Source organism: Nicotiana tabacum, chromosome 6 (assembly GCF_000715075.1).
Source record: "Nicotiana tabacum cultivar K326 chromosome 6, ASM71507v2, whole genome shotgun sequence".
In the NCBI taxonomy this organism is placed as follows: Eukaryota; Viridiplantae; Streptophyta; class Magnoliopsida; order Solanales; family Solanaceae; genus Nicotiana; species Nicotiana tabacum.
The window spans coordinates 3,023,381-3,033,469 of record NC_134085.1 but is presented as its reverse complement, the minus strand read 5'-3'; the positions used below and the strand labels follow the sequence as shown (position 1 = coordinate 3,033,469).

Genomic DNA, 10,089 nt, shown 5'->3' with positions numbered 1-10,089 from the left:
TTGTGTACATAAATTATACATCTCCCGCATTTTTATTTATATAAGTATTTCACATTTACGATGAAATTTCTGAAATTGATTGATCATGTATTGTTATACAAATATTATAGATATATTATTCGTCGGCCGACTATTTTTAGTTTAAGAAATTAGATGAGAGACTATTTAAGTTAAACATGAATTAATCTAATCCAGTTTACTTTTAAAAATTGATCAGATTGAAGCGAAAATTGTCACAAATTAAATTTAGAAAAGAAATGGTCTGCGATGAGTGGAAAAATAATTTAAATATATATAGGAAAATAAGAAAAATGTGTAATTACAATATACATGTGTCAAAGCATGCTGCTTATGTGGACGAATCATCCGTGTTAGACCGAGAGAAAATTGGAGTAGCCAAACATGCCTTTAAGGCTCTTTCTAGCGTATTTACAACTTGAGTCATAGTTGGACGATCTCTACCTTCTAATGTGGTACAATCTGCTGCTAGATAACCTACATATGCCACAGACTCAATTTCAAAAGGTGTTGGTGGTGGAACTCTACGATCCAATACCCTATGAATCTCATCTTGTACTATGTATGGCACAACAAAATCAACCACATTTCTTGGTACCTTATTCTCATTCTTGTGAATTGCCTTGTAACCCGACAACAACTCTAGTAACATTACTCCGAAACTATACACATCACTTTTCGTCGTTAGTTGTTGCAGTCTGTAGTACTCGGGGTCCATGTAACCTACCGTGCCAGCAGCGCGCATAGAAAGGTGTGTTTCGTCATCCTGAGGTCCCATTAGGGACAATCCAAAGTCGGACACCTTGGCGTTCCACGTGGCATCCAGCAATATGTTGGACGACTTGATGTCACGGTGGATGACAGCTGGCACCGCGTACTCGTGCAGGTACTCGATGCCACGTGCCGCGTCCAATGCCACCTTGATCCTACCAACCCATGACATTAGTGGTGAGCTTTCGAGCCCGTGGAGATGGTCATGGAGAGTGCCATTGTTCATGTATTCGAAAATCAAGACACGTTCATTGTTATCTTCACAATACCCTAATAGCTTAACAAGGTTTTTGTGATTGAGGCGCGACAAAAACTCTAGCTCATTGAGGAATGCATTGTCTTTGTCCTCTTGTCTATATTTTGTGCCACCAGCATAGGAAGATGAGGCTGAAGCTTCTGCTCTTTTTATGGCTACTTCGCGCCCATCTTCTAATGTAGCATGATACACAGCTCCAAAACTTCCACTCCCAATTTTGTGCTCGTCGGAGAAATTATTAGTCACTTGAAGTAACACTTGCAATGAAAATTCTTCTAAATGACCCCCATTTCCTATACTAATCAATTGACTAAGTCTTTTTTCCAAGACTGGGGGCTGAGGAGTACCTTGTTGATCTTGAACTCGAGACGTCTGGCTGCCTTGCTGGGGCGGTGACCCCGCCTCATCAAGGCGGCCAGAGTCGTGTACTCTGCATCCTCTGATCTTGCAATACTTGAAAAACAAGATAACAAGGACACTCAACATCATTAAGGATCCAACACAACCTACCACTAGAAATGCCACATTCCTCCTACTCCATGGATCGCTTCTTCCACTCGTTTGAGATGGCGTTGGCGATGGCATTGGTTGTGGGGGCAATGGTGGTAGTGAAGGACCCGACCCGTTAACGATTGGTGGATTCACACTGGAATCTTGCCCAACACAATGTTGACATATCATTAGTCCCCGACCACAAAATGACTCATAATTAGGTAAAGGTACACAAGGACATGAAGTAGTACATGGTCCCGGAACTACTCCTACACCATTAAAAACTGCTGGATTTGAATTGAAAATGTCATTGCCCCAACAAAACAATGAATAATTTGAGGTCACAATACCACAGAAAATGTCTTGTTTTGCTTCCAATGTTTCAAAAAATTCCCCACTCAAAGATGAAGGCAGACTAAAACCAGTTTCTCCCCAACAAACAACTTTCCCATTAATCCTCAAAGCACAACTCCTATTATCACCTAAAGCAAGTGATTTGAATTGGCCAATAGGCTTTTCTCCTACCATATTTCCCCAACAAACCAAACTATTATTCTTGGAAATAGCACAAACATGTTGTGAACCAGATGCAATTTCACTGTAATTCCCTGAAGGAATAGCATCAGTGACATTTCTAAAGCTTCCTAAACATTGGATTTGACCAAATGTCAACAAACCACAAACAAAATCTTCTCCAACGGCAAGATTTGAAGTCATCAAACTTCTGTTTGATGAATTAAATTCATGCCACTGCCAACATTCAAGCCTATTATTGGTTCCATTAACAATTCCACAAATGTGGGAATTACCGGAATCAAGATTTGTGATCAATGGACCAAGATAAATACTTTTGTAAGACAAGTTGGTACCATTGTTTAAGAATCTCCAACACACCATGATTGAAGTAGAAGAAGAGTAAGATGAAGTCAACCCACAAAGGAAACCATTCCCACCTACAATTCCAGAAAAGTAAACTGAAGGATTCAAAGGGATTTGAATTCCTTCAGGAAAACTAGTACAATTGAGAGAAGATTGTTGAGGAAATGAGGAGGAGGAAATCAATGCACAAATTAGTGTTTGGTTAGAAGTTTTTGAAATGGCAACAGTTGAAAGTGAAGAAATGGGTGAAAGGGAAATGAGAAAGCAAAGAAGTACTAAAGAAAAGAAAAGGTGAGTTTTTTTATCAAGAATGGCCATAGAAATGGTGTGATGGAAAATGCTTTCATGGTGTTTTAGAGAATAAAAGAAGGAATTATTTTCAAAGATTTGTATAATATTGTGAGGTTTGAAGCAGCTTTAAGAGGGAGAGGATTATGATTTGGGTGTGTTGAAGAATCAAAGTAAAGGAAAACGCGGCTTAGAAATGGCAGAGAGTGAGGACTGAGGACCAAAGACTAAGTCCCCATTTTAGGAAATTTGGAAAAGAATACGCAAAGGGACAGCGTGTGGTCACAGGATACAAATGGGTTAAGTTATAGGGATTTGTAGGCAAATAGCCGGTCACGTTCAATGTTTACTTTTTCATATCCGATATATATAAACCCCCACTTCCAACCGAGAGGTTGTGAGTTCGAGTCTCCCCAAGAGCAAGGTGGGAAGTTCTTGGAGGGAAGGATGCCGGGGGTCTATTTGGAAACAGTCTCTCTACCCTAGGGTAGGGGTAAGGTCTGCGTACACACTACCCTCCCCAGACCCCACTAAGTGGGATTATACTGGGTTGTTGTTGTTGTTGTTGTTGTATCCGATATATATAAATTATAGACAAAATACATAAGTTATCACCTGACTTATGAACCAAATCCCTCTTACACACTTTTTGTGAACCAAAATTATCTTACACACTCAACATTTCCAAAGTGTATCTAAGACACACTTTTTTATGTTTGACCACTTTATCTCAGAGATTGTATCACATGTGCTAATTAAATCTTGACACGTGTTATAACTCAAGTAAAAAAAAGAAAATGCATAATTTGTATCAGATTTTTATTTTTTACCTCTTCACGCGCCTGTTTTGCGTGTAATTTACCAGATCAAAAGGGGGTGTCTTAGACACACTTCGAAAAGGTTGAGTGTGTAAAGTAATTTTGGTCTGCAAAAAGTATGTAAGAGGGATTTGGTCCATAGCTTGGGGGGTAACTTATGTATTTTGCCTAAATTATACACTGAATATATAATTATACACATTATATAGTGATTATATGTACATTATACATCCGTTTGCTACTTTTAGTTTAAGTGGTTGGATAGACGGCTATTTGAGTTAATTCTTCTAAGTTTTAGGTATAGTGACTCTCAAAGTTTACGTCAGCCAAGAATCTATCGGAAACAACCTTTTCACCTGCACAATATACGAATCTACTTGTGGAAATATACTGAGAATGTTGTTATTGCTATTACTTCCGTCAAATCATGTCAACTTATTATGACTAGATAATTTAATAAAGTCATAATATTTATTAATTTATCATAATTAAAAGTGAGAAGTCTATACACACATATTATGCATCCATCTAGTGTAAATACCATGATGTGGGTGATTTTTAACATAAATCTCTATAATCAGCTTTGATTTAACTTGAAAAAAAATACTAGAAAATAATTGGGAAAAATACGAAATTGGCCTATCAGTCAAAACTAATTGCATACGCTAGCAAAAAATTGTATAAAATATGTATATTATATGTATATAAAACATACATATACAAAAATTATACATTTTGTCATCTATGTTTTTGCTAGCAGCTAAAAATATACGTTTCTCAAAAAATTTATTTTAAATAATCGATTAAACTTTACTTATTTAACATAAATGTACTAATCTATAACCTAAATTATATTTCTTCTGAAGTACAAATTAGAAATGATGGGCAAATTTGGTCAATATAGCATACTTTTCTTCCATATAGTTTTCTAAGTATATTTTTAGTCGAGTCAACAGTGTCCGCAAGCTGTATCTTTGGCCTCTCTATTTAGTCCTGACTACACTTTGAACCATCCCTCACTATATTAATTGCTCCTATTTGGTCCTCAAATTGCTGTTATATAGAGCCCGTTTGGATTAGCTGATTTGAAGTAGCTGATAAACATTAACTGCTGAAAAGAACTTTTAAGTGCTGAATCTGATTTAATAAATAAGCGGTTACGTGTTTGGATACAAATGTTGAAATTGATAATAAGTTGCTTCAGTATTTGATAAAAAGTGCTGATAAGCTCTTTTTCTGTTAAAATGACTTAAATAACCTTATAACTGTTTACAATTATAGGCATAATTTTTTTAAAATTTTAGATCCAAATCGATTCAAATACAAAATATTCTATTTGTCATTTTATTTTAAATACAACTATGCTTAGATAAGATAACTTTTATGATAAATATAATTTATTTTATGAAAAGCATATAATCATAAGTTACAATAATTAATAAATTGACAAAAATTTCTCAGTAAAAAATAAATCTAAATAGGACAAAATGTTTGAAGAGAAACAAACAGTCTTCATCACCACAACACTAAAAAATAATACACCAAAAATTTGATATGTCCTCATTTATTACATACAGTTCAAAGATTAATACACAATCACATAAATATAAATATGCAAAGGAATAGAGAATTTGCTTATCTTAAATAGTCAATGAGAATTGCAGAATTGGGTTTTGGGGGGGGGGGGGGGAGGGGAAGGGGAGGGGTTTAAGTTGAAAATATACTTGGAACTGTGAGTATCGATTTAGGAGTTTTGTTCTAAAAAGGAATATTTTAAGGATAAAATAGTAAAAATCTTGGTCAAACTTAAAGTGCTTATAAGCTAAAAATTCATAAGCTGAAGGTGACCAACTTATAACTTTTGGCTTAATTTTGACTTATAAGCACTTTTAATTTTACCAAACGCGTAGATAAGCCGAAAAAATGCTTATAAGCTGGTCAAACTAGCTTATAAGCTTAACCAAACACCCTCATAGTCCTTCATGTTGAAAAGTAAAGATTGATTTAGTTTTCTGCTGTAGGTGTGGCGGAAATTAATTAATTCAGATTTTTGTAATAAAAAAGAAGATAGAATTCCTCATTATTCAGGCCTTAATTGAATTATATGTGCTAGTCACTATAATCTCGTATATTCATCTATTCTCATGCCAGAAAATTTATTTATTAATAGTGTTGTTGCTTTTTGGTTAACAAGGGGAAGGGTATGAGAAATGAAGGCTTATCCACATACTTGTTTGCATCAATTAAATACATATAAACTGTTACTGCTTAATCATCGGGCACGAGAAAGTACTTTTCCGAAGAAAAAACAAGATAAGAATTGAGATAAAAGGATAAAAAGTGCAAGTTTTGAGCGTACTTGTACATTGTTTCTTGTGTGAGTTGTAGGAATTCAAATTGCTTTTGAAATGAAAATATGCTCACTACAAGTTTCTTACGTGTAGAAATAAACTTAGGCGAACAAAGGATCAAATAGGAGAAAAAGTAGCGGAAAAAGAGCTGAAGAGAAAGTCTCGAACAACAAAGCGAGGTTCACTCACCAGACGGGGAATAGAGCAGAAAAAAATAGCAATTGGGAATGGCCTGAGTTACGTGTCTGGACGTGCCTCCAACTTCTACAATCCAAAAAACAAGAAGTCAAATACGCCTCAACTCAATCCTACTTCATATAGATATGATTGTTAGCCACTTTTGAGAGACACTACTTTGGAGAAAGACAACACTTTTGGAGGAAAGAATATGCTAGAAGCAAGACGAAAGATTCGGCAACGAGTTTTTTCTTTCTTCTTCCTATTTTTAATTATTGGTTATGAATTTTAGTATTGTAGTTTTACATACTATTAGGAATAGGCAATTTTATATCTAGGGTTTTCATGAACCTGTTGTATGATGAATTTTTGATATGTTCTGTTATAATTGAGCCATTAGATTTCTCTATTTGCTCAATTATTCGTGCTTATTTTAGTTAGTTGAAGATATCTCAATTTAATGGTACATATTTAATTTTATTATGTAATGCTCGAGAGAGAAGATGTATTTAGGTAGGTATTAAACAACGTCACTCCCTAGGTATATGAGAGATCAATACTGTAGGTTTAAAAGCGGGATCAGAGATAACGAAACTTTGGCGTGATCATAGTGAGTATAGGTGTGTTCATAAAAGTCCGAAAAATCGAACCAAACCGACCAAAAAATCGATACTTTTTTGGTTTGGTTTTAATTTTGAATTTTAACAACTGATCAAATATGGTTTGGTTTTGCTTTTAATAAAAAGATAACCGAAAAATCCGAACCAAATCGGCTATAGAAGTAGCTATTTAAAATTTATTATTACACCTATATATAAGGGTAAAGCTGCGTACATCTTACTCTCCCCAGACCCCACTTGTGAAACAATACTGGGTTATATATATAGTACGAAATTTCTAAAATTTTATTGTACACGTTAATCGTTTGCACTTTTAGTCTAGTTCTTTGCTATTATATTAATAATCTTGTTCTTTGCCTTTACATTCTTGTTTAATTGGTAGTTTTCTTTTGCTAAGCACAAGAATCTATTTCATGTATAAAAATAATCTATTTCTAATTGAGTCCTTAAATTATTCATCATTATTTGATTCATTTATCATCAATATATCTTGGTAAATAATAGATTTCTCAAAGAACAATTGGTTAGATAGTGTTACGTTAAAAGAGTAGTTACCGGAATATGTATTTGGTAGTGTATGTCTCATATTTAAGAAAAAATAGATAAATAACTGAAGAATTCAAAAATCGACAAAAACCGACATAAACCGAATTAATAAATAATCGACTTAATTGGTGTGGATTGGTTTCAATATTTGAAAAACCGACTTACTTGGTTTGGTTTCTTTTTAGGGAAAAATCGATCCAAACTGAAGCATGAACACCTTAATAATGGGGTATGAGAAATTGTCAGCTAGCGAATTGTTTAGTAAATTAGCGTGATTGATTGAGAGAGAATTGCGATAATTTGAGTGCTCACGATCAGTAGAGAATAAATTGACAAAATTATAGCTAACGTAACAAGAAGGATTCCGACAATTGGTCGTAACCCTAGGCCTTTTTAATTTTCTCTTCAACCTTTAATCTCCTTAGTTAATATTTTTTTAGTGCTTTTAATAGTTGTTAATTAGTTAGTTTAAAACAAGAATTGCAATCAATATAACTCAGAAATTGTTGGAGCTTGTCTTCTTAGCAATATTATACAGTTATAGCTAAGTCGTAATTCTCTATGGAATTTGACTCCAGACTTTTAGACTGAATCATATTTACAACGACCACTTATTCTTTTTATGATTAGAGCTAATGTGATCATACAGTAGTGAGAGGTTACATGGGTCAAAAGTAATCGAAATTTAGCCACTTTTCATGTAAAGATAAATCTGAGCAAAAACACTGTTCAAAACCCGGAAAATATGTCAGTATATTATACTGGAGTTCCAGCATAAGTATGCTGGAACTCCAGCATAATATGATGGAGTTCTAGCATAAGTACACTAGAACTCTAACATAATATACTGGAGTTCCAGCAAGTATAATTGTCCAGTATAATATACTGGAGTTTGGAGCACCGGTGCTCCAGTCTCCAGTCTCCAGTCTCCAGTATATTATATTGGAGTCAGCAAAGTATACCGGTCCAACATAATATGCTGGAGTTCATACACAGGTGCACCGAACTCCAGTATATTATGCTGGATCGGTCTCTGTTGCAGCAAAATAGTGGCTATTTTTCATTGACTTTGTAAACGCTGACTATTTTTAAATGATCAGTCCGAAAACTAGTTATACCGTGCTATTTTTACGGGTCAATCTTCCTTCTCTTTTTGGTCTTTTCTATCTTTTGTTAACATAATTTCTAGGTTATCTTGCGTAAATATCGATTATTCTCAAGTTTTGAGTACCTCTTACTTTTTCCAGCATAAATATAAATAACTTTGTCCACAAAAATTAAAACAGATTAGAATAAATCATCAAATGTTTTTTTTTTGTTTCGAATGATTTTATTTTTTGAATTTTTACATTTCCTTTATTTCTTCATGATTAATTGTGTTTCTTTTATTTATTCTTTACTTTTCTTTGCAATCTTTTATTCCTTTACTATGGTCTCTATTTGGTCCTGACTACACCTTGAATGTTACCTACTCCTCACTATATTAATTGCTCCTATTTGGTCCTCAATTTGTTCTAATATATAGTCTTATCATAGGCGGATCCAGGATTTAATATTTATGGGTTCCTGCAACGACTTCGAGTAAATTTTCAATAGTAACTAGGTTCACATTTAAATATTTGTAGATATTTAATGAATTTTTAGAACACATTTACACTGTTTGGACAAAAGCTACTGGCTTCACGGGAACCCGTATATGACATGCTAGATCCGCCCTTGAGTCCTACATATTTGAAAATAAAGATTGATTTTCCTGTTTACCGCCAGAAAGTCCATAATGTTGATGATGGTTGTTTTTTATTTACTACTATTAATAAGGGGAAGGAGTATGCGGTAATGTTTGGTACAATTATTTTTCCTTTGAATTTTGGTTAATTCGCCCTTTATTTCTTCATTACTTTCAAATATGTCGGGGTGCATCCTGTGGTGTAGACAAAATTTGTTGCGATTTTGCTGTCAAAATCGAGGGATTTGTATTTATACTCGCTTTTTGGGTCATATTTTAATATGTATCCGCTTTGCAAAAAAATTGCAAGCGTACCCACTTTTTCGCGTAACTTCAGCATACAGGGCTGAAGTAGCAAAGACAATCACGCAAAACTTCAGCATTCTAGTAGACAGGTCTGAAGTAGCAAGTGTGCTGAACCAAGTGTTTGTAATTGATAAACTTAAGAATAGTAGCTAAAGTTTTCTCTATTTGTTGAAGTTTTTGTTTGTAATTGCTGAACCTAAGCATAGTAGCTGAAGTTTTGTTCTCTATTTGCTGAAGTTTTTATTTGTAATTGCACTAATAAGCTGAAGTTTTTTTTTTGTCCTGGATTGATTAGTTTTTCCAAAAACTTCAGCAAAAGATGCTGAAGTTATTTAATTCATTTATAAAAACTTCAGCACTGAATAAGCTGAAGTTTTTTTGTCCTGGATAAACTTTTTCAAAAACTTCAGCAGAAGATGCTGAAGTTATTTAGTTCATTTGTAAAACTTCAGCACTAAAAGTTGAAGTCTTTTTGTCCTGGATTCATTAGTTTTGTCATAAAGTTTTTTTAAAAATTTCAGCAAAAGATGTTGAAGTTATTTAGTTCATTTGTAAAAACTTCAGCACTATATAAGCTGAAGTTTTTGAAAAAGCTTTCTAACATACTAGATAAATAATCAGATTGCCAACAGTATCTAAATCATAAATTTTGGAAACAATAAACGTGAAAAGAACAGAATTATCATTGTCTACTAACTTACGTACGTGGAAATATTCACAAATTATTGTCTACTAACTTACGTAGTTATTTATAATTTATTTTTAAATAATCTGATAAACATATTTATGGCAAACATCTCATGAACTGAAGTTTCATAGCAGCACCAACAACAGAAGAAAG

The 10,089-nt window shown here is 33.9% G+C and overlaps 1 protein-coding gene across 1 annotated transcript; it reads right to left on the bottom strand.

Annotated features, from left to right (window-relative positions):
• Positions 1-263: 263 nt before the first annotated feature.
• LOC107818853 (serine/threonine-protein kinase-like protein CCR4) lies at positions 264-2,899 on the bottom strand. Its single transcript, NM_001326033.1, is given in 1 exon segment — positions 264-2,899. A coding segment is annotated over 1 exon segment (2,385 nt). The 5' UTR covers positions 2,735-2,899; the 3' UTR covers positions 264-349.
• Positions 2,900-10,089: the final 7,190 nt, after the last annotated feature.